This window comes from Patiria miniata, unplaced genomic scaffold (assembly GCF_015706575.1).
Source record: "Patiria miniata isolate m_02_andy unplaced genomic scaffold, ASM1570657v1 HiC_scaffold_7, whole genome shotgun sequence".
NCBI lineage: Eukaryota > Metazoa > Echinodermata > Asteroidea > Valvatida > Asterinidae > Patiria > Patiria miniata.
This window is the reverse complement of record NW_024037074.1, coordinates 32,032,916-32,058,284: the sequence shown is the minus strand read 5'-3', so window position 1 is coordinate 32,058,284 and position 25,369 is coordinate 32,032,916. Positions and strand designations below refer to the sequence as shown.

General features: G+C 43.2%; 1 protein-coding gene across 1 annotated transcript in view; it reads left to right on the top strand.

Moving 5' to 3' along the window:
- Positions 1-25,369, top strand: part of LOC119718849 (probable E3 ubiquitin-protein ligase HERC1) — a 76,833-nt gene that overhangs the window by 11,599 nt on the left and 39,865 nt on the right. Inside the window, exons 11-36 of the mRNA XM_038188269.1 lie at positions 431-565; positions 947-1,112; positions 2,465-2,590; positions 3,424-3,624; positions 4,804-4,956; positions 6,434-6,572; positions 6,831-7,022; positions 7,966-8,187; positions 9,115-9,288; positions 9,437-9,551; positions 10,209-10,453; positions 11,429-11,671; positions 12,471-12,550; positions 13,079-13,259; positions 14,203-14,360; positions 15,624-15,857; positions 16,717-16,837; positions 17,659-17,902; positions 18,889-19,088; positions 19,938-20,105; positions 20,833-20,939; positions 21,280-21,636; positions 22,895-23,134; positions 23,303-23,386; positions 23,620-24,298; positions 24,937-25,138. Coding sequence (XP_038044197.1) covers positions 431-565; positions 947-1,112; positions 2,465-2,590; positions 3,424-3,624; positions 4,804-4,956; positions 6,434-6,572; positions 6,831-7,022; positions 7,966-8,187; positions 9,115-9,288; positions 9,437-9,551; positions 10,209-10,453; positions 11,429-11,671; positions 12,471-12,550; positions 13,079-13,259; positions 14,203-14,360; positions 15,624-15,857; positions 16,717-16,837; positions 17,659-17,902; positions 18,889-19,088; positions 19,938-20,105; positions 20,833-20,939; positions 21,280-21,636; positions 22,895-23,134; positions 23,303-23,386; positions 23,620-24,298; positions 24,937-25,138 — 5,166 coding nt within the window. The remainder of the gene's footprint in view (positions 1-430; positions 566-946; positions 1,113-2,464; positions 2,591-3,423; positions 3,625-4,803; positions 4,957-6,433; positions 6,573-6,830; positions 7,023-7,965; positions 8,188-9,114; positions 9,289-9,436; positions 9,552-10,208; positions 10,454-11,428; positions 11,672-12,470; positions 12,551-13,078; positions 13,260-14,202; positions 14,361-15,623; positions 15,858-16,716; positions 16,838-17,658; positions 17,903-18,888; positions 19,089-19,937; positions 20,106-20,832; positions 20,940-21,279; positions 21,637-22,894; positions 23,135-23,302; positions 23,387-23,619; positions 24,299-24,936; positions 25,139-25,369) is intronic.

Genomic DNA, 25,369 nt, shown 5'->3' with positions numbered 1-25,369 from the left:
TTGTTTAAGCAACTTCCATCAGGTCAAAAATCTCAAGGCCAAACTGCCTTAGTGTCTGTGGTCACCAAGTGCAGCAGGATACAACTGTGGCATTGTTCAATGGGACTTTCATTGTTTCCAAATTTACAGTTCATGCACTGGTGTGCGATGGCCCGATGTAAGAAGGTCCCACAGATTTATCTGCATCTGATGCACTGTGTTGCATCTGGCAGGGTTAGCGTTCATTTTAAAAATGACCTAGCTAGCACTCTTGGAAAAATAAATCTTCAGTCATTTGGTCACAATAAAGTTCAAGAAAACACTGAAAGACTGCATGAGTGAGATGGGGGAAAAATGAATACATGTATACGATTTCATTTTGAATAAAAAAACTCTTGTCAATCTCTATAAACCCTGATGAATCCGAATGTTTTCACTTTTGACTTGTCAGGCAAGTGGTAGCCTGGCACCGTCCATTCTGCGTGGATCTACAGGAAGGCACGTTCTCCTACCTGCGCTCCTTCCTGGAGCATTACTGCGACGGCTTCGATCACCCGAATCCACCAGCGCCTTTTCCGACTGTGAGGTGAGTGGAGCGTGGCCACTCCTCAGGAGCTTCCCCAAGATCTTGTTAAAAGTTTCACCAGACCTTGGTTTTGTTCACGTATGGAGTGGGGAGCGCATGTTTGCTTTGAGAGAAAAAGAAGTGAAATGCTTGTTACGACTCGTTTTGTTGTGAAAAGATGCCAAAGTCCGTTACACAAGGCCAATTGGTTGGTGTATTTTCATTAGGCTTTTAATGCTGCAGAGCTCCTGTGAGTGTTAGGCTGGAGACAGAGATGATGCCGGCAAAGAAGCCGGAAGTTTCAAACTCCCTGGCTGCTCAGGTTTTATCATAGTCACAGTCTTTCCATCAAGTCCTGTATTGATTCCAGAACCTCAGTTGATACTTTTTTCTTCTGGCTAGGGAGCACCAACACTTCGTGTTACTCTGCCTGAAACTGCTCTGCACCCATCTCCAGTTGGCCCTGGCAGGGGGACTGTCCAGCAGCATCCTAGGGAGCCAGGCCAGGCCCCTCAGGCACCTGCTCTTTCGTCTCATGGACTCCAAGACTCCAACTTCGGTTCAGAAGGTAGGCCAAACTGACTGACTCACTTGTGAATAAGGCCGAAAATCCATGTGTCCGATTTCGATGTGCGTGACGCATACCCGGAAAATCCATGTGTACGTATTTCTCTGCAAAACGATGGACCTGAAAGCTCAAATAGAGAGTACGCATCAGTTTTGCGAGTAGAAAAAATTCAAGTCTCAATCAAATTTGGAATAGCTTTGGCAAAGTACACATTTTATGAAATAAATATTGACAAGAGTTAACTTCTCCCAATAAAATACAAAGGGTATGAATATTCAATGTTTTATCACCGGATGATTAGAAAATTAAGATTGAGGCAAGCCTTATTTTGTTTCAATAACATTCACATAGAAACTGCTTTGTTTTGAAGCCCACCATAAATATTTATCTTTTTACCCCACCGCTACATCGTTTCTTGCAGTTTCACACAAAAAACTTAAAATGCTTTTTGTATGCATTATCCATTTCAAATGCTACCTGAAGCGTGTACAATTTCAACGGATAACGCAGTACGAATAACGCAATGCGCAATATGGATACATGGATGTATGCGCGTTGGTTTTCAAACAACTGGTTTTTACTCATCACGCAGTGCGCACTACGTTTTTTAACGCATTACAGAGACACATGGATTTTTGGCCTTAGACTTGCTTACAATGTAAGTCCCATCTTGGCCCAAAAATTTGACTTGTATGACTACATGATCCCTTAGACCTAATTGGAAACAAGTTTTGTTCCTGATGCAAGAACCCAAACAAGATTGGCCAAATATCGTCACCGTTTTCACGAACAGCCACATATGTTAAAAAAAATTTATATTTTTTTCGAGTTGATTTTTTTCACTATTTTGCTTTGAAACATTGTACTTAACCATTTTGACATGTTTCTGTAAGCATTACATCATTAATTTCCAAATAACATTAATGATGCAAGGGGCAGATATCTCGAAAACTGAGTTTTGAGTTTTCACGAAGAGCCACATACATTTTGGCCCTTGAACGCGTACAAAACCTATTGAACAGAAAGGGCCAATATGTAGGAAACTTGAATTTTCATTTTCACAAAGAGCCACATATCTTTACTAATTAATTTCACTTATTAACTAATTAATACAGTAGTATTTATTCTAATTACTGGGTTCATGTAAAAATTCAGCTCTCATAGAATCATGTGAAGTTTTTTTTACTGCACAAAGTTGTTGCAAAGTAGTATTTCTTGCAGTTTTAAAATATGAGAAACTTCTTTTGCGATTATCTCGAAAACACTTTTCTTCAAAATCAACATAATATATATAGTATGTGGCTGTTTGTGAAAACGGTGACGATATGTCCAACTTTGGTTACTTTTCTCAGGCAGTGAGTGAAACGCTGTCCATTGGTGCCCCTTTACTCCTACCACCACTGAGGGAACGTATGGAGCTACTACAGTCACTGCTCCCACAGGGACCCGATCGATGGGACAGCCTCTCCAAGGGACAGGTACAAGTCTAACGATAGCCATGCGTATCAAATTCTGTTTGCGTTGCAACATTTTAGTTTCAGACTGACAGTTATTGATACCTTTTGTCTTTGTGGAACACTGTGGTCCAATGAGTACGGTGTTCGATCGAGTGGTGCTATGGTACATGGGTTCGAACCCTGTCGAAGCATGGCGCTTGTGTTCTTAGGCAAGACACTTTACAACAATTGTCTCTCTCCACCCAGGAGTATAAATAGGCACCTGTGAGGGTAGGGACCACTTGCACTGATCTTGAGTTGCTGTAGAAAAAAAATATGGTCTCATAGCCTGACGAAGAGGGGGTACTAATGGTGAAGCACTTTAAGACCTTTGGTATAAAGTGCTATATAAGCACCATGTTATTGTTATTATTATTATTGTGGTTTCCATAAAGTGCGCAAAAATAAATTCTGCATTCAAAAATACCTTAAGACGGTTTCCTCTTGCCTACTTTTTCGAGAGCCCGTCACGTGGGTGGTTTTAAGCCGCTGAGGAAACAACGGCTGCTTTTAAACACTTTATTCCTGCAACACTGCATTCCGCGCATCATCACGCGGTACACGCCATGCGCCAATCTCCATAAATGGAGATTTATAAGCACTATGTGCTCGAGGCACATACCATAGACATGGCCAGAGGGGTGTTTCAGAAAACATGAGGTCAATTTATTGAACAAAATCGTTGGGAAATTGTGACTTTTGACTTGTTTTAACTTTTTGACCGAAATGCCCATAGCCAGTTTTAAATGTACTTGTTTAAAACCAGCCAAGCACATATTTGTTCCATTATTATTATTCTATTTTCACCCATACAGAGAATGCAGCTGGGGATCATCCTGACCAGCCTACAGGAGAACCTCCACGTGGCCTCCCTCCTGGGCTTCACCTCCCCCTTAGACTGGGAGCCGGAGCCCGAGCCCTCTGACCCTTCAACTCTGACCCTAGCCCCGGGTCAGGACATGCACCTGGCGGAGGTGCTGATGAAGACGCTGTTACGTAACCTTGGCTATCACACCGTAAGTTACAATGACAAAAAATGCAGAGGGAACCGCAAATCTTGCATTCCATTTCAGGTTCCAGTTTCGTGGAGATGCTAAGAAGTAAAAGATTGCTCAGCAAACTTTTGTTCTATTAGAAAAAATCAGCTTCGAACAATTTTTGCTCAGCTTAGGAGCATGAGTATGGGCGCACACTGGCAATAGCACTCATATGGGCAATTCCACGGTTATTCACGTTACATTTTCTTAACGTGAGTAACCGATTTTGTGTGTCTTGTTTATCATACATAACACATTTTTCTGGATATCATATTTGGTGCTAAGGTAGGTCTAGGTCTACTCTATCTACCATGGGGATAACAGTTATTAAACCTTTTCAGTAAGGTAATTACAGCCCAAGGAAACTCAAAAGTACATCAAAAATGTAATGTGAGTAACCGTGGATTTGCCCATATGTGTATCTCTTGTCTTCGTTGAGAGGGTACTTCAGCAAAGAGTTCATATTGATTCCTGATCAGATTCCTGAGTGGAGCGGAGCATTGAATTCATGGTCTGTGTGTAATTCTGCAGGTTGTGGCGGGTTTGAGTCCAGCCTGGGGTTACAGTGCGCACGCCCTTGGGCAAGGCACTTTGTCACTCATTGCTTCTCCCCACCCAGGAGTACCTGTGAGGGCGGAGATGGTTATTGTGATTGATTTTAGCTGCTTTGCGCCGAAATGGCAGCATCGCGCTGTATACTCCCCAGGGAGCTGAGATGGTCTTTGGAATGTTTCATTGGCCATATGAGCAGGGTAATAATGATGTAGTGCCTTGAGCACTAATACTGGTGGATACGTGCGCTTTATAAATACACATTATTCGGATAGTTTTTCCTTTTTCTTTTCTACGCTGACATAATTTCATAAGCACTGCATACTCAGTGCTGTCCAATGGCTTATGAAAAATTTTACAAGCTCACTTTAAGTGGGACTCGAACCCACGACCTCCTGCTTGCTAGTGCAGATGTCTAACCATTCGCCAACCGAGTGTGCTGGTTCTAATCTGCAGTGGGTACCACCATCAATTGCTATATTGCGTAAAGGAATTTTGCGTCAGACAGCACCGAGTACCCTGTGCATATAAAATTCGATGAAGGGCCTAGAACGAACCCCAATTTCAATTATTATATTTTGGTTTTTTTGTTGTTGCCTTGATCAGGAACAAGCCTTCGGCGAGCTAGAGAAGAACAGTGACAAGACCCAGAAGTCCATGGCCTGTGACGATGGAGCACCTCCAGCCCACCTCAGAGAGTTACTGTCCTCACTGCAGAAACATCTGGTGGCTTACTGTCACATCAATGCTAGGGATGAGGTAAACCCAGTCAAGCTATATTAAATGACTAGAGTGCTAACTCCTCATTTCCTTACATGGAATGCTTCCGAATGCGTTCTGGATGCAGACATTTTGAATGGATCTGAATTATCGTAGATGGTAGATGGTAGATCTTAGATACTTAGTCAAATCCATCTCGATTCAAAGCACGAGAAAATCGCTAGTAAGCACACAACAGTGACAGGGGTGAGATTGCCAGTATTTTTTTACTGATTTCAGGATTTTTAAAGATTCTCATTTGAAAGTCTAGAATTCCTGAGGTTTTAACGTAAAGGTGTTTTACCTGTAAAAGTTTATATAGAACAAAAGAAAATGTTTTTTTTAGGGGTGCCTTTAGGCAAATTCCAATCTAAACAATATACCCTACTTTGCTCAAAAACCCTCAAAATCCTCTGCTGATTGTTTTGTGGATATTTCATTTTTCTCGCAATCTCACTCCTGCAGTGATTTTGTTCAACAGTGAGGGTTTTTCCTTTTCTCAAGTAAAAGGCGCTCATTGTGTAGGCTGCAAAGCCCAGAAACATGACTTACAAAATTTATGTGCTAAACATACACCAGCTGAAAACCTAACACAAGCAATGCATTTGTATGAGTTGTTTTAACCATAACCCTGATAGACGCACCACAGCGCATCAGGTGGAAAAGTCTGGTGCACTTTCAGCTACCAACACCAGTGCACAAACGGCCCATTCTGAGACATTGAAAGCTAGTCCCATTGAACAATGCCACAGTTGTATCCTGTTGCGTGCGGTGACCACAGACTCTGAGGCAGTTTGGCCTTGAGATTTTTGACCTGATGGATCTTGCTGCACTGGGCAGGCTTGTCACTTTAATAGACAAATGTTGCATGTTGCTGCGTTTGGCAGGGTTTCTAGCCAAAATACCCTGGAGGGTTAGGGTTAACCTGGTACTCTATTTTTGCTAATCAAATGTATTCTATGCCTAGCACACTTATGTACTCCATAGACCTCAGTTTTTAAATTATATGTTCACCATACTGCTGTATCAGTTTGCTCTTTTCATGTATTAGGCCAAAAAAAAAAAAAGTTGGTCTCTGGTCAGCGCGCGCGTCGATTTTAATCATGCGCGTCGATCTTTTTTTTTTCCAAAATGTTCCGCGGTAGCTCCAACAGCGCCCTCTATTTCTGCACCTCCTCAATTTGTTTTACCAAAGAGCACCAAAGAATGGGAAATTGCACCAAGGCAAATGATCGAAAGCACCAAGGCAAATTATGGAGGACACCAATGTACATGAGGACACCAAAAAAGCAAAATAGTACCCCACCTTGTCTGTACAATCCAAGCTTGAAGAAAAAAAAAGCAAAAAAAAAAAAGCCGCATCGCCGCGTCAATTCCGGAACTTTGGTCTGACCAGGGACCAAATATTTTTTTTTTTGGCCTTATGTAGATAGACTTATCTGAAATTTGAGTTACTAATATGTTTTTTTCCGAACAGATTTCAGCGAGCGTCGGCCTTCTGCACAAACACCTGAACCTCTTGCTGCCCCATGCCGTGGAGGTCCTGCAGAGATCTGTCAAGCTTCTCCAGCAGAGTGGTGGGATGGCTGCCCAGGTGGTCCGTAACAAGCTCAGGGGTACGTGTGCAGAACAAATCTGAGGGGGGCGGGAGGGAGGAAGGGGGAGGGCAGGGGGCAGGGAGGGTAGGGGGTGATCGATATTGGTCATTGTTATCATGCTAAGACTTCATTGTCCTTTTTACTCCCCCGGATGTCTTACACCTGGGCGTGGTACACAAACCCTGATACAGCCTGGCTGCGTTAACAAGATTGACTCGGATGGATCCACACCAACCTAGATTAACTGATTCCTTATTGTTTCTTTCCCTTCCTTAGATGTCTTGTACACCTCAGCAGCCGGAGCCATGCTGTCGCAGCTTCTGCACTCCCTGCTGCTGCTTCCAGTCAGTGTGTCGCGCCCCCTCATGCTGTGCTTGCTGGCCCTCCTCCCTGAGCTGGACCAGCTCAACCGACTGCTACCCGCAGCGGCCCTACTGGATGAACATGAACTGGAGTGGCCACTGCACGGTAAGGGTAAAGTCAGGAAAAATCTTAAACTTAAGGACGGATATTCATATTCATATTCTAGGATAGTACAAAATCTCATAAAAAGGGAATGACATTTTTAAAGAAGGAGTTGTTGTGATGTTTAGATAGATTTGACCTTTTTTAAGCAGGAATCCCATTGGTAACATATTTTTTGCAATGTGCCGTTCGGTAGCCATGTTTTATTTCAAAATGGATGCCATTTGAGACCTATTTTGCTCAATACGTTTGCTCAGTGAAGGTCATATGGAGTTCATTTGGGTGGCAAACCCCACATTTTGATATAAAGAAATCTAAATATGAAACTCTTCAGCATGCATGCACACATGGATGTGAATGTGTTTGGAATTTCCAAATTATGAATACTTTTCGACTTAATCAAATGTTTCATAACATCAAGTTCTTCTTGAATTCGCATTCGCATAGTATTACATAAAAGCTGTCTTAAAGTTACTAACAAAATGTTTTCGCTGGTGCCAGAGGGCGAGCCTATAGTTAAATCCGGCGGCAGCCATTTTCTGAAGTGGCACCAGGCTCACGCGAGTCGCGCTCAGGTAGGTCGCGAGCACTCTGGGCTCCTTCAACCAATAGGGTTACCAAAATGCGCGTTCGCCTCATCTTTAAGAATGTGTGCAGCATGTGCATGAGCATGACACCACCACAGTAAAAGCTTCTAATTCTGGTTGCTGGATTCCACTACAGGCCTCTTTGTACCTGACTGACTGGCACTTGTGAATTAGACTTGCTTAAGTCTTATCTTGGCCCACAAATTTGAAACAAGATTACCTGTAATGCCCACTGTGTAGGCCACATGCAGGAAAAGTGTTCCAGTGAATAGCCATTCTGAATCTATTGAGTAGAATATTGCGCATTCTGAGACCAGCTGTACTAGACTTGCCTTGTCTTTGTTTATCTCTTCTACCAGGAGCCCCAGGCAGTGTTGAGCCGGCTGCTTTGCCCCTCCCCCAGCCAGCCAAGGGGTGGGTGTGGCTGGTAGACTTGGAGCGCTGCTGTGCCTTGGTGGTCGGCCGTTGCCTGGCCGGCATGCTAGCCTGGGTGCCAATCTCCAAAGAAGAGAGCGAGACTAGCGGCTGGATGGTGTCAAGGCTACTGAGTAACGGTCTGGAGACCAACATCAAAAATCTGGGTAGGCCTTTGATAAGAATCATGTCACCGGTCTTTATGTTACTGGAAGAGAGAAAAACCTCATTTGAATTGGACAAGACCGTGTAAAAAGTTGTGTATTGTGTGACGTTAGTAAGTAAAGTCTGTCATGAGCCAATGTGGTCTATCAGGCCGGCATTTATGTCCTATTTCTGTAGCATGAAACGACTTAGAATATTTCTGCTCCCCGTGGATGGGATGCTAGTGCAACGCAAGTTACTCCCCAGCTAATGGTGGTGACCCATTTATACTCCTGGGTGGAGAGAGGCAGGTGGGGATGAAGTGGCTTGCCCAAGGACACAGCATATGACCAGCAGCTGGATTTGAACCCCTGACTTCATTTGAGTGGAAAAGTTGTTTTTGACAGTGCGAAGCTGTCTCCTGATGACGGGGCAGAGCTTACTGTCCAAAATGTTGAGTTTCCCCCGGTTCTTTCAAGAACCTCCCGAACTCACAAAAAAGATTTCATGTCACATGTTGCAATAGCAGTAATCAATAGGACCTTGTGGTATTTTCACTCATAATAGTGTCACTGTTCATTGGGTTGTCAAATTAAGTCAAAGATCAAAATGAACAACTGTTTTCTGAAAAAGTTGTTAACATATTTCATTGGATTGGGCCGCAAAAGGATGTCACAGTTGATAATTTCTGTATTTTCTATAATTTGTTGAAGTTCAGGAGAGAAGGAATTCCAAAATGCAAGTTTTTAGAAACAAGAATGTGGAAGCAAATAATTTTTTTTTATGAAATTACTGAAGTGAAAACATTTGTTAAATTATTAAATCATAAATTTGGAAACTAACAAGTAGATAATTATTCTAGTTCACACTGATCAGCACATTTTAAAACCTGTTAGTTAAAAAATATTACTGTTAAAAAGTTGGGTTTTTTTTGGAAATATGCACCACAGTGAAACTTGTCAGCAAGGTTTCCGAAGCGGCCATATCCGGTGATGATGACTACGACCTGTCTGACTTCAAGATGACCCCTGACCTGGCGACCTTACTTGACCTGGCCACAGGCAGGGGCAGGGAACCGGCGCTGTCCATATGGAACAGCATGCAGGACTATGCACGTAATAAGGGTGAGGCTCTAGGATACCAATGAAACTGAATCTCTTATTTGTTTTGTGTGCATTTTTGTAAATTTGACATTTAAAATGGTTAGATTTATTTCAGTAATGGAGTTGATTTAGATGTGTAAGATTGTGTGTTTTTTTTGTTTTATTGTAGATTGGGACACCAGTGAAGAAGTACAGGAGGAGTTATTAGACCGTGTGTCGCGGTGTCTGTTAGCCTGTCTGCTCAAGCATTGTAACCTGTTGTCTGTAGCTGCACACAAGCAAGGGTGAGGTCACACGGACGTTGTTCCCCTTTCTTTCTTGGCACATTGAGTGCTTTGACAGCTTTGCCTGTCCCCCCAGTGTTATCCAGTAGACCCCATCTAATAGATCCAACAGGAGGATAGCTTTTGTTGTTTAAATTAAGCGCCAGTGAAAGCACAAATTGTCTACTCGTGTGTAACGCAGAATAGCAAAAGACGTTCCCTCACTTGTCACGTCAGATGCAAAGGCTCTATGGGGTCCGTGCCCCAACAAGAGAGGGTGCATTTTACTGTGTGCGCTTGCTGGTTCGCTTATGTTATTCTAAATGTCAACAAAGCCATAGCATCTTCGTGTGAGTGATAGGCGTCGTCGACAATGCATTCGAATGTCTCTTCCGATGGTCTCGCCCAAGTCTCCCTTTCTTGCCCGTGAGGGGGTACTAGTGCACGAAGCCCATTGTGCTGCTGACCGTAACCTTTGCACTGCATTGTGGGTCATAACAGGTTTGTGTACATTCAGTTCTACGTATTTCATGCCATACGTGCATGGAACACTTGGAGAACTTGGAACTTACTTCCACACATAAACAGTGGTATTTTTGTTGGCATTATATGAAGTGTTCATTAATTTCTGGCCTGATATTGAGGGGGAAATACAATACACATTGTCCCAACATGCAGGTCTGGGACCAAGCACTGGCGAGCCATCGTGGAGGTCTACCACAGCGTCTACAAAGTCCGGCGAAAACTGGTGGCGGTGCGTATCATGCAAGGTCAGAGGTCAACCACGGCGGCAGAGGCCCGAGCTATGCCAGGCCCGTCCACGTCCGAGGTCAGGGGTCAGACAGAGGCCATGGATCAAGACGAGGAGAGGGGACACAGGGGGTCCAGGAGTAAGAAAGTGTTCCCTCGAGTAGCCATAGAAGGTGAGTGGCTTCTTTCAGAGTGGTACACAAGTCCATCACGAGTTAACGCGCAAGTCAAAGAACAAATCAATCACAAGTCAAAGAACAAATCAATCACAAGTCAAAGAACAAATCAATCATAAGACAAATCACAAGTCAAATCACAAGTCAATCACAAGTCAATCGCAAGTCAAATCACATATTTTGTCACAAGTCATATGGCAACTCAACTCTCAAGTCAGTCGTAAGTCAAATTACAAGTCAGTCGTTAGTCAATCATAAGTTAATCCTCAGTAAATCACAAGTCAAGCACAGCTCAGTCAATCACAAGTCAAATCAGAAGTCAATCACTTTCATCACAAGTCAAATCACAAATCAAAAAAAACAACTCACAAGTGAGTCACACGTGAAATCAAGTCGTTCAAAGGTCAATCATAGGCCTATCCCAAGTCAAAACATTGTAAGTTAGTCACAAGTCAAATGGCAAGTCAAATCACAAGTCAATCACAAGTCATATTGCCAGTCAAATTACAAATCAAGTCACCTCACAAGTGAAATCACAAGTCAATCACAGATCTTTCATAGGTCAATCACAAGTGAAATCACAAGTCAATCACAGATCAATCATAGGTCAAACCCGAGTGAAATCACAAGTCATTTACAAGTCAATCAAGACAAATAATAACAAGTCAATCTTAAGTTATATCACAAGTCGGTCACAAGTCAAATCATGAGTCAGTCGCAAGTTCAAATCACAAGTCAAATCCCAAGTCAAGTCAAAGGTCAATCACAATTGAATCACAAGTAAATTTCAGCTCTGTCACAAGTGAAGTCACAATTGAAATCACAAGCTTATCACAAGTCACGCACAAGTCACTTGTCAATACATAGTACTAAGATCCCCACATTTTTCGGACAAATTCCGATTCTTCTCTGGCCCATTTTCCTTTGTGACTCTCAAATTCTGCTATTTCCAACATTCATGTGTGTGCACAGAACCCTCAGACGTGGACCAATCGGAGAGCGAAGGGGATGGTGAGAGCGCCCCCACACCTCCCCCGGACAAGAAGACCAAGGAGCGCGAGCAGTACAGCTTCTCGGAGACCTGTAAGTCCATGATCGCGCGCTGCATGTTCCTGCTGCTTGGTGTCAGCGCGGCCATCCCATCTAACGAGGACAGAGACGAGAAATCTCTCCCCATTGCCGAGCTCAAGGAGAACAGTTCTGAAACCTCTCCAGGTAATCTTCTGTTTTGGTTCACAAAGTCCTTTACTAGTTTATGGTACACATAAAGACCTATTTGTTCCAGATCACTCACAATATTCTTGTTTAGTTAAATTTAGTTGTTTTGTTATTTCTGATTTGATCTAATTATTGTATTGCGCCATGAGCATCATTTATGGCGTATACCGGCGCGTTATAAATTGCCGTTATTATTATTATATTTAACGGTACGTAGGATCTTTTTCTCTCAAACTAATACTCAGAGTCTTCAGCAGGGAGCATAACAAATAACCTGTTGGAGTTCCAGCTCAGTGGATACTGTACATTATTGAGAAAACAGAGAAAATGTATGCTAGATTATTTGAGTCTCATAACTGGATTCCGTTGCTAATGCACAAAAAAGTGTGCCCACGGACGCACTTTTTTGCAACCACCTTTCAATTATTGTTTCTTCAGAACGATATTATTGTAGGCAGAATAATTATACAAGCTGTTAAACCCTCCTTTTAGTTGCAATCAATGTGACAGTGTTCAAGCCCATAATTGTTGGCATATTGATCTATTACTTTAAGATGACCTTAAAAGACGGCAGCCATTTTCTGCGGTGTTACAAGGTTCGCTGGGGTAGTACACTTGCACTCTGGGCTCCTTCGACCAATAGGAATACCAAAATGCACATTCGCCTTGTCTTTCAGAATGCCTGCAGCATGCGCGTGAGTGGGACACCACCGCAGAAAAAGCTTGTAATTCTGGTCACTGGTTTCCACTATACAGTCCTGATAATAAGTCATCTTCATTCTTGTTAATTTAACAGCATTATCAATGAGCCATTCTTTGAGTGAGCCGGACCTGGGGCAGACAGATGAAGTACAAGCTTTGCCATCCAGCAACAGGGTAAAGGACATCATGGTATTGTTAGAATTCACCCAAATAACTTGGCTTTGGCTACTAACAGTAATGCACAGTCTATGGGAAATGGCTTCAGTCACCTCCATAGGCACGTGTGTAATGACAAGCCGTAGCCTGGGATCCAGCCTTAGGTTTGTGAAGTGGCCCTTTCCCTTCCATTTCCAGTGTAAATGGTTCGAATCTGACCTGGTACAAAGCAGTGTTGTAGGTCTCGAGACCAGTGTTTGCTGGCCTTTGTCTCAGTCTTGGTATCTCATGGTCTCAGTCTTGGTCTCGGGCGCAGACATCACAGTCTTGATATTTTGCTAGTCTTGGGATCGAGACCACCAGTATGCAGCATACAGAATCACTGATACTAGTGCAGCTGTTGCATCGGGTCCTGTGTGCCCCTTGGGTGTTTAAAAAACCCATATCCGACATCACAGCAGTCAACAATTGTTAATTGTGATACAACCTTTTTATACCAAATCATCCCATATACCATCAACAGCAATTGTTTTGCTTCTTCTTCAGGAGTCCATGCGAAGTCTGAAATCCTCCCGCAGTGAGCCTCTACCTGACCTCCAAGTGGATGCTAATCTGGACTCCTTAGAAGTGGTGCGAGCCACCTGGAGACGTCTACATTGGAGACAGGACCAGAATGGCTCCCTCATGTCTGTCCAGTCAACGGACCAACAGGGACATGGCTTTCTAGGTCAGTCATCTATAAAAGAAATCATCATTTTTAACCATTCTTTTCTATTTTGCCTTGCTCTGTAACACCCTCAAAACACACTTCAATATTCACTTTAAGGTTTGCATTTTGCGCATTTATGTATAGTATCCGCTGAGCCGAACTTTTCACAGGTAAAGTTGTTGTGCATCCTACTTAAAGATACATCAGGATCATTTGCATTTGTCATAATTTCATGAAGTGATTTAAGGGCTAGTAATTTATAGCAGACATCGTTCCACTGAGTTGTTCAATGTTGTGTGTCCATTGGTGCTGGAAAAACACAAAAAAGCGATATTCATTTTCAGCCGTCAAGGTGCAGCTTGCGAATCTGTTGTGCATAGAACCAATAGGTCACAGGGAGTGCCCGAGTACCAGCGCTGTCATGGGAAAGTAATACACGCTAAACATGAATAAAACTGCTGCAAACTGCTTACTCACTGGATTGATCTGAAATATGCAAATCAACAAATTTCACAAGACCTGCTTATTTGCCTCTGAAGCAGGTCTTGTTATTAGACCGAAACGTCAGGCCAGCTAATTTTATTCATTGTCAATACTGATACAAAATTCCTCTTTTCTTGAGAATGACAGCATACCAGGCTCAATGATTCCACAGGATGTTTCATTTACTTACAATCAAGAGGGCTATTTCATAATATTTTGGCAGTTTCGGTTTTGAGTGTTGGCAAACGATCGTATGCACCTTTCAGATTTTGAGAAGTTTTGTTGCTTCAAATGAAAAAATAAAAATACACAAAAAGTAAACAATCCCTTGTACCTTTAGGCGCATTATTTCCCGTCAGAATGTCCATAGATTGGTTGGGACTGTTTTTGGTAAACAGAATTTCGTCCAAGTCCAATTTGTGTTCGCGAGTGCTGACCGAATTGCAATGAATCGTTGTTATCTTCATTTTTTTTTTAGGTTCAGTGAAGCACATCAGCAGTGACATCATAGGCTTTGCCTGCGGGGAGATGCTGACTGACACCCACCAGCCCTCCACAGATGAGGAGCAGTACTTATACTGCACTGAGCCAGCCGCCATCACTCTGGCTATGGAACACCAGCAGTGTAGAGCTGAGGTATTCACATCACAATTGAAGATTACATCTACAGGGTTCCCATAGTCATGGAAATCCTGGAAAATCCTGGAAAATCCTGGAAAATCCTGGAAAATCCTGGAAAATCCTGGAAAATCCTGGAAAATCCTGGAAAATCCTGGAAATTCTTGGAAAATCCTGGAAAATCCTGGAATTTTCTAAGGAAAGTCATGGAAAAGTCCTATTGTTTTGTTACTAAACAAGGACTCGTGGGAACTTGATATTCCAAGAAAAAGTCATGGAATCCTGCACAACACATACAGATGGAACCATTCCATGGTAAATGGATGTTCCATTGCACGGTCACACATTTGGCAGCTCTGACCAATCAGATGACGAGGATTTATTCAGGTGTTGTATAAAACAAATAATGAATGCTTCACATTCCTGCAATGAAAAGAATAATTTAATTCGGAGAAAGATGGAATGTTCCATTCCACTCGGCTTCACCTCTTAGAATGGAACATTCCCTCTGTCACCTCACTAAATTATTCTTACCATTGCACTCATAAACATTTATTATTTGTATACTGTCAACATGTCCCAGTTCCATCAGCACAGCATTGCATGTAATGGCAATAACTTCTCAGAGAAAATATATTAAAGCATGATTTAAGGGAAACATTTTCGTGAAAGTAGTCAAGCTAGTACGGTTGGCATAAAAATGTTAACACAAATTGGAGCAAATTGGTCTTGTAAAATATTACATAACTGTTAACACAGCAACACTCGTTTCTATAAAGAGGTTGTGGAATGCTCGAAGACATTTCCGTAATTTTTTGGGTATATGTAGCCTAAGGTGTGATGAAATAAAAACGACTATTGTTTCTGTCATAAAATGAGTACAAAAGGTACTTTTGAGAGCTGTTTTTCAAGTCCTGTCATGCCTGTTTCGAACCGAACGTGCAATTTGAGTAAAAGTCGTCGTTGCGGGCAGCAAACAAAACACAGTAAATCGTGACGTAATAAACAGGACTCCCGATGCAGAGTAGCATAAACGAGTCCTGTTTATTACGTCACGATTTACTGTGTTTTGTTTGCTGCCCGCAACGACGACTTTTACACAAATTGCACGTTCGGGTCGAAACAGGACCTGAAAAATAGCTCTCAAAAGTACCCTTTGTACTCATTTCATGACAGAAACAATAGTCGTTTTTATTTCATCACACCTTAGGCTACATATACCCAAAAAATGACGGAAATGTCTTCGAGTATTCCACAACCTCTTTAATTTGTGTCCAACAGACCAGACTGGATGCACTCAACCAAATCCTGTCCCTCCTGAACGGCCACGAGGGGGACGAGACGAAAAAACTGACCACCCTGGACATCTTTGGCCACGCGGTGGCGCCCTTTAGCTCCATGTCGTTGCTGGCGTCCGTCCACCTGCAATTTCTGATGGGGACGTTTGGCCTGAGCTGCCTGGACCCTAGTCTGAATGGGGAGGGTCGACCGCCCGCACAGCTGCATCATTACAGGGTAGGGAGAGCCTTGGTTTTTTTGCTGTGGTTCCAGAGGGCCAGCCCAGTGTCCTTTTTGCACCTCATGGTTTTGACGTTGTCAGCTTCAAAATTATTCCAGACCCAAAGCCATATCAGAGATAAAACCAAAGTTTCACTTCTTGTAAACTGCTACATATATCTTTGGTAGAAACGTCCAAGCAGCACAATTTAAGTCTTTTGATCTTCATGATAAACTGGTGCCTTGTGTTCATTCTTCCATTCTGTAATTTTTTAGATGATGTTCAAATATCAGTGACTCGAAGTGACTCTAAAATAAATTTGACTCAACTCGACTCTATTCGACTCAACCACACACTGTGATTCTACTCGACTTGACTTGACCTTCTTGACCTAATGATTCAAGTCGACTCGAGTCACTTCCTTGAAATGACTCGACTCGACTTGAATAACAAAATTCAACGACTTGTTACAACTCTGCACTTAATACTAACTATAACTTGTGAATTAAACTGGTTACCTATCCCACTGACTGACTTTCACTTGTGAATTAGACTTGTTACCTATCTCACTGACTGACTGTCATTTGTGAATTAGACTGGTCTGTGACCAGCCATACGTGGCTTGCCTTTTCATGTCAGTGATGTATCGTCCTACACCAGATGTGCATTAGTCTGGTGACTCTTGCTTGATTTACCTTCATAATACATGTGTAGGCAATAAGTCAAGTTGCCATACGAATGGCAAAAGTGGATTTTTGTTTCATTTCTGTCACGTAACGACTACAGCTTATTTTTCAAACATTTTAGCCACTTTGACTCATTCGAATAGACTTTTATGCGCTTTACCAGACATATCTTGTCTTGTCCCCTTCACAGGATGGTATCCGAGCAGCCAATAAGACCACGCAGCTGGAGATCCAGACAGTGGCCCATGAGATTTATGACCATCTTGTCACCACGCTAGCTGGCAACGTAGAGGAGCCTAAGGCCTGTAAAGGTGGGATACTCATTGTTATCTTCAAGCAATCTTGAATCCTTCATCGTGATTGGTCAATCCATGGTAACCAAATTATGGTATTATCCCATCACGGTCCATATTGCACTTTGTGTATCGTGCCACTCTAAGATGGGTGTAATTCCTACTGCACTCACGTTTAATATGATAACAAAAAGATTTGCATGGATTTTCACTGTTTGTTCAAAATGTATAGTATTCACTGAGCTAAAACTGCAACAGGTTAAGTTGCCATGCATCTTTACTTTAGATATTGAACAATTTTGTCATTTCAAACAAAAAGATAAATAAAAAGCAATGATTCTATGTGCCTCTAAAGTCGACCTTGCGACAATAGAGAATGGACTGACTTTTCAGGATCAAGCTGTGTCTGAGCTACGACCTGAGTGCAATTGCGACAATGCTAAGACGATCCGCAAGAGTCAGCATTAGTATCGACAGTCTCAAAACAAGAAAATTTCAACTTCTGCGCCTCAACGGCACATGTTTCCAGCTGACAGGCATCAATCGCAGTCCACATGTGTGATGCTACGACGTCGTGCACTCAACCCGATCATCTAATTTTGTTGTGAATCGTCATCAGGTCATTGGTGGCTTAAGCATGGTTGCGTTTTTTCTGTGTTGAGATGCCGCTTGTTTCACAATAATCATACCAATTCTCAGTTTTGTGACCTGAGCATTACCTTTCTGCTTGATGCCGACGTTTCCGTCGTGGCGCAAGCAAATCCCAGGTTGACCTAAGGCCGGCCTAATGGATCAGCCAGTTGTATTAGAATCATGTTCATGTATTTTCAATTCGACAGGTGCCTGGCACCGACTGCTACTGGTTACCATCTTTGCCCTGAGTGTCAAGTACCAGCCGCCAGATGTCCTGTTAGCCGTCTCCAGCGGTATCCTCCCCTTACTGGCCAGGCTGTGTGGGGAGGGCAGCCAGGCGGTCCTAGCTAGGCCTGTCCAGCCCATGCTGACCGGTAGTATCCCCTCCATGCACTGCGTGCTGCAGGTGGCTAGCATGAGGCTGCTGCAGATACTGGCCATAACTACAAGGCAAGTTAACCCATTAACTCCTGTACTACATTGTATTACATTGTGTTACATTATTCCTTGATGAATCCATAAAACCATAGATTGCTTGGGTGGTGTGGGCGGTACAGGGAGTAGCAGGCAGGGCCTTTTGCGATAGCACAGAACTTATTTGTTTGGGAATTTCTGTAAATTGGGAAGTACATGTCAGACACTTTAATGAGCTTCTGTTGGCAATGTGAATGTGACACATCACTAATATGTGACATCTAATGCGCAGAAAACACCAAAACTAGGGTACACCAAAACACCAAACTAAGGTACCGCCACCTATAATGACCTTATACATGTGCATCATGTGGTGGGACGTACGTTGGATTGTACGGAATTGCCTGTTTACAGAGCCTTTGTACTTGTCATAAAATAAATGCTTCATTTTTGGCTCTAAAACCCAACTGCCATGTAACGATAATATTTGGAAAGACCAGTTTTAAGTTTTTCGAGTAAGTATTGAACATAGTGTAATCATCACATGAAAGAATAATATGTGCAAGAACTACTTGAAAACTAAAAATAATTACTTAAAAACACTGCTCAGTGATTAAACAGCGATGTTAAAACCCCCACGTGCACACAGTACACGCCTCGTGCGCCGGCTACATAACAACCAAGTGCTTAAGAAACACAAATACGATCTTCTGTTGAGTACACCATGTATGTCACATGCACCATAGAAATGGCCTAAACACAAAGTAATATGGAAAAACAAAATCATTGGAAGTTTTTAAAAAACTTTTCTGACTTTTAATAGCTTTTTGACCAAAAAGGTACTAATGAATGGTGATAGAACAGGTATAAAATTGATGTTTCAAACCAGTTTGTGCTCTGGTAGCTGATTATTTGTCTTGGGCCATTATCGGCGGCCAGGCCCCTCACCGATTTTACCAGCTGCCCAGAGAGTCTGTCCTTAACAGAACTTATAAGTCCTTTCTGTCTTGTAACCCTGACAGCACCCACGCTGACCAGCTAAGCGAGTCGGTCATCCAAGCCCTGGTCAGTCTTCTACATGAGCAGCTCTGCAGTCTCTTCTCCATGGCCTCGGGGGAGAGTGAATGGAAGACCTTGGCCGACACGACCCCCAGGGGCAAGACCCAAGGCAAAGGGGCAGGTGGCAAAGAGAAGAAGACGAGCGCTACGGGGCACCAACCAGGTAGGGTACCAGTTACATAGAGCTGCAAAGCAGAGAAATTTGCTTAGCAAATTACTGGGCACCGGCCAAGTAGGGGACCAGTTACATATAGCTTACAACACCGAAATTGCTTTGAAAATTACTGGGCACCAGTCAGGTAGGGGACCAGGTACATATAGCTTCAAAACACAGAAGTTGCTTAGACAATTATGGGGAACCAGTCAGGTAAGACTCCAGTAACATAGAGCTATTAAGCACAGAAATTGTATGCTAATTACGGGACACCAGCTATGTTGGGGGCACTTCACACACAGTTGCCTAGCACAGAAATGTGCTTAGCCAGTTAACGGTCACCAAACAGGAAGGGAACCAGTAACATACAGTTGCCAATCACAGAAATTTGCTCAACATATTATGAGCCACCAGCCAGGTAGGGTGCCAGTTACATGTACATGTACATACAGTTGCCAATCACAGAAATTTGCTTAGCATATTACGGGGCACCAGCCAGGTAGGGGACCAGTTACATACAGTTGCTGATCACAACTACTCTCCCATACCTGCGGGTCATGCTCTTGCAATGTGTGCACTCAGGAGTATACTCATGTTAACACAAATGACTCGCTCCATGGGTTTTCAGTCCCTATACCTGATTCCATTGTTTTTCCGTAGAAGATTATGCCGAGATTTTCCTATCACCTCTAAAACTGAAGCATCCTCTTCATCTTCCCCCAACTAGGTTTCTTCAGGCCAACAAGCTGCAGTGCCTGGCACTAAGAAGAATCCTTGGTTTCATAACTTGGTTTCATAACTAAAAAAAGAATTGAACTTGTGTTCAAACTTTGACCTATTTCTGTCGTCTTCATAAAGGCAAGCAGCGTAAGGGGAGACATTCTCGCCACTTGGTGCAAACAGCCCTGGGCGACTTCCTGGTGTTCCTGCGCCGTGTCGCCCTCAGTAGGCCAGTCTGTGGGAACATGGCCTCGTCTGATTGGACATCGGTACTGCTCGCTATTGCAGGACACCAGCCAAGCACAGGTACCGACAATAAAACAAGATTAGGCTTGCCTAGAGCAAGTTGGGGTGAGGGGCATCTGTTGACTACTGGTTGATTTGTGACGTAACTTATAAGCCTGGGCACTAAAATCAATGTGCGAGCACCTCTTGTCAAACACTTGTCTAAACGTCATTACAAAATGTCGGGGTCCTGGCCCCCTGCTGTACATTATGATGTGTGCAGCTATTGGTAACCAGGGATGGAACCGTGCCGTTGTAGAATTAAAAATTGTTTTTTTTTTGTGACCCATCGGCCCAAGTAACTGCTAGTGTTGACAAATACACAGAGATTTGTAACCAGAAATCAGGAGTCAGCAAAAATATTATACTGTTTAGCCTTTTATTTCAAAATAATTGTCAGTCTTTTACATTGTAAATAACAAAGTAATAGAAAGTTAAATCAGTCTCCCACCAATGTCTAGTTTTGAGAAAAAAACCTGAGAATGTTTTCAATTCCCCACTGGATAGGATTCAAGCCCATCACAAATTTAGTCTTCGGGTAATGCCGGCACCCACTTGTACTCTGGGTCAAAAGAGACAAGTGTAAAGTGGCTTGCCCAAGGACACAACATACAGCCAGCAGCTAGGATTTGATCATGAATGACCAGCCCTAACCACTATGCTGAATTCTCGTTGCAAAAAATGCTTGAGCAATATCTCAGTCTACGTCAGTATATTCTGAAGTTTTTCATTGTTGTGTTTTTTGTAGGTTTACCGAGGATTGAAAACATCCGCACCAGGCTACTCTCGCTGCATCTGTTGGAGGCTGTCCTTCCTGCATGCCCTATGGAAACTCAGGAGGGGCACCAGTATCAGGTCAGGGTACCAGTGACTGACTGTCAATTGTTATCATGAAATACTGTGTTCATATTCGTCATGGAAATGGACTTGATTGGCAGATATTTCAGTGTAGGCTTGTTTGTTCAAATATTGTCCCATGTCCTTTATTTTGACTGTCCTATTTTAACCCTTTAGCACTTGTACGAAATTGTCTTACATTGTGTTTACTCTGCTATAAACCAATAAAACCATAGAGAGCTGGGGCAGATTGATATACGGGTTACAAACTCTAAATACAATACTGAGCATTGTTTGTTGGGAACCGTGTTCGCTTAAATCACTTGTTTCCTTCTTCATGTACATTGTACATTTGCAGGTGGTACAGCAACTTCTGAATAACCTTTCAGAGTGCATGTGGCGCGCCCCGCAGGCCCTGGCTCGCCACCGATCCCACCAGAAGCCTGCCCCTGACCCTGGCACCGTGCCCCCCATGGTGAACCCCGGCAATGACAACGCCAACGCCAGGCGACCATCGTCCTCGGTCTCGGAGAGTGGGGACGATGGCGATGACAGTGACAGTGACGATGACATCGCGTTGCAGGACACCGTCTTTGACGCGGAGAAGGCGGTGTGTTGCAGCGTGGAGGGAGGCCACACCCTAGTCCACGGCTCCGGTGGGCGGGGCTACGGCCTGGGGGCCACGGGAATCACCGCCGGCTGCTACCAGTGGAAGGTGGGTCACATGTTACGGTTGTCGCATCGTTCTGGAAATACACTCTCAATGCGCAGCACTCACAATGAAGAATCCTTCGTAGAACTCGCGCAATCAGTAAAAGCTAATGGGCAATTCCATGAGAATGTGGACATTGATGAAAAATAGAAAATTTATGAAATCTTCAAATTTACAAGCACCTTAACATCAAATGTGACCCGTTCTGTCAAAATCAGACTTTTCTAGACATAAGGTCAAAAATGAGATTTTTGCATATTGTTAAAATATGTACATTTTCCTTTGAATAGGTGGTTTATTTTTGAAACCGGTCATTCCTGGGCAAAGTTATGCTATTTTGAAGTTCATCATGCCGAAAAGTAGAAAACAGAGAAAATGGCAGTTAAAGTTTGGGGTCTAGTTTAAGACCTGTTTCAAGTGACATTCCTTTTACTGATATACCTTAACAAATCATCAAAAATGCTATATTTAGAGTTCAAATAAGGATTTCAAAATTGTATAGTCTATTTTAAACATGTTCAGGATTACAAATATGCAGAAATTTGAAAATCGAAAAAAATCACCCCGCAGCATTTTTTTGGCCCTATCTCAATTTCAACCTCTGCCCAGAAGCATCTGTTTTTGACAGAACAGGTCACAAATGTGCTATCCAATTGAAGGGGACAACGAGGCCTTTCATTTGTGCCAGTGAGATGGAATATGGTATTTTTTTTGGTAAAAACAATATGGTATTTTGCCTAAAATTGTGGATTGGAGGTAGTCATATTGGCACCGTGTTCTTAACATGCAAATTGCAAGTGTCATCAGAATAATGTTAGTTGTGTTAACCAATGTGAGTTAGAAGTCACTTTGACCAGTTCGCGTCGGATGACGTGTATACACGCAAAGGTTTTGTGGTATTTGGAACGGATGACGGATAAACACGCAACGAGTGAGGCCGGAAATATCTGTCTGCGACCCGCTCACAGCGAGCGAGCGAGGCCGGAAATATCAGGGTGTGCTACCCGCAGATGATGGCCTGAACCCGTCTGGCATCAAGGTTCATGAAAAACAATCCCGCGCCCGGGTTCGATCAATTTCAAAATAATCCCGGCGCGAACTGGTTAAATCGACCAAAGTAATCATTCAACTTAAGATTAGACAACTTGTAATAGATGTTTGAATGACATGGCACTTATTTGTTAACACTTGACTTCAACTCGGAGTTGCAGTCCCTTGTTAAAAAAAACAAATTGCTAGATTATTTTTTTTCCCCCTTCAGTTTCACATTGTCAAAGAAAACAAGGGTAACGAGGGCACGTGCGTTGGAGTCTCCCGGTACCCCGTCCGCGACTTCAGCCACCGGACCACCTCGGACATGTGGCTGTACCGGGCCTACAGCGGCAACCTGTACCACAACGGGGAGCACTCACTGACGCTGCCTGGCTTCACCCAGGGGGACTGCATCACCTGCGTGCTGGACATGGAGGCGCGCACGCTGTCGTTTGGCAAGAACGGGGAGGTGAGATAACTGACAGGGTTCCCACAATCATGGAAAGTTAAGGAATTTTGTAACTTTTACTAGGAGTCATGGAAAATTTATATTCCAAGGGAAAAAGTCACGGAAAAGTCTTGAAAAGTTGTTCAGATATTCTTCACCAGTATTTTCTTTACTGCATAATTGTTCTAGGAGCCCAGGCTAGCTTTTGATGATGTCGAAGCGACGGAGCTGTATCCAGTGGTCATGTTCTACAGCAGTAACCCTGGGGAGAAGGTAGGCTATGGGTCATTGTCAATCAGGGTCATTGTCAATTTTCAGCAAGCGCAGGCACACGCAGATCTCGATCGGCGGCCGAGTTTAGGCTGGCGCATGTTAAACTTGATCAAGTTCGAATAGTTGAATATTCAATCAAGTAGTCTGTATAATCAAATACTACATTATTTGAAAATGCACAGCCATTAAGAAAACTTAATTGTTTATCACCCTTCTCCTTCATGCCACCATAGGTAAAAATAGGTGAGATGCAGGTTCGAGGAGCGCCGCGAGACCTGCAGCCGGGGGAACCCCTGTGCGCACCCACCTCTTCCGTCCTGGCTGAGGCTCACGTGATGCTACTCAGATCCCTCCATCGCGAGACGTCCTGGAGAGACACCATCAACCATGGCATCCAGGCAAGGCTGGGGCAGATACAGAAACTCCACCAGTCTGCGCTGGGATCTGCCTGCCCAGAGTGCGACGGGAGCACTCCCGCTGAAAGCAAGTCCAAGAAGTCACACGCCGATCAGAAATCGGAGACGACAGGTGGGAAGTCGGTGCCCAGGAAAGCGGAAAGTGATGATGTTAAGCCGAGCGACAAGAAGGTTGACAGGGATGGCGAGCCCCTGAAGAGGGAGAGTGTGTCGGATTCAGAGCTCGCCAAAACAAAATCGGACGAGGCTGAAAAGAAACCGGACGGTTCAAAGGAAAAGGAGAAAACCCCAGACCGCGGGAAGAGTGAAAGCAGAGGGGATGAGCCGGTGAAAAGTGACAAGAAAGTTCTTGATGGGAGTGACAAGGGAGAAGACAAGTCAACAAAGAAAAAAGATGGAGACTCCAAGGCTGAGAAGAAGGCCCAAGAAAAGAAGGATGGTGGTGAGGACAAGAAGGCAGGGAAGAAGGAGGAACTTGTGGATGATAAAGAAAAAGGTTTGTGTCAAATTTATTGTTTTTTTATCTTGGAAAAAGAATCTACTAGGATTGAAACATCAAGTTTACAGAACTTTAAAGTTTTGCAATTTGCAGTAGCTTCTGATTTCTGCCATATCTCAAAATATTGCTTGTTTTGTATTACATTGTACTATATTGTAGTTACTCCTTGATGAATTTATAAAACCATATAGAGTTGAGGCGTTATAAGGAGAAATAGGCAGGGCGTTTTCTAGCAGTATAGAGACTAAAAGGTTAAATTGATATCAATTGATTAAATTTGTAACAAACTCACTTTACAGTTCAAGTATATGTAAGTCAAATTTTGTGATACAGAACTGTAGATGGGTGTTCATTCATTTCTTGAAATTTACTTAGGGCAGTTAAAAAAAACCTAGTGAGCTGAAGTTTGTTTAATCAATATTAGAATTGAAAAAGTGAACGATCAGTTGGACAAAACTGCTCAAAGTCTTAAATAGGGTGCATAACAACTAACCTGTGGTAGTTGTTAATTTTCTTCCAAACGATACCACTTCAGACGGAATAATTTCACAGGGTATTTGATACCAGTCCAATCTTCACTTTGAAGGTTTCTGTCATTAAATCGGTGGCTTTAAATGCTGGCGATATGTTTTCAGATTCGGACTCTACAGACTGGATGCAGTTGTGTAACTCAGTTCTACCAGTCCTGGCAGTCATCGGAGGCATCGATAGGGGCTTGAGAATCGGCGGCCGCTGCGTGCATAAACAGACATGCAGAGAGGCCACCCTACTGGGCATGCTCAAAGAGGGCGGGACCTCAGCCAAGGTGCAGTGGGAGGATGCAGACTCTACTATCAGGTATGTGTCGGCATGTTACCACATAACTATCTGCATCCAATCAAGATTTAGTCAATTTGTCTTTTTGCTTTGTCATTCATTAACCCTCCTATGCAGACATGCATTCTGTGCAAAGTTGTCCTTTCAGTCAAAATCAATCAAGTGACTGTTTTCAACAGTTAAGAGCTCCCAGCCTGCATATAGCAGGATTGACTGGCTGTGACTGTTTATGTAACTTGATACAGCTATGCT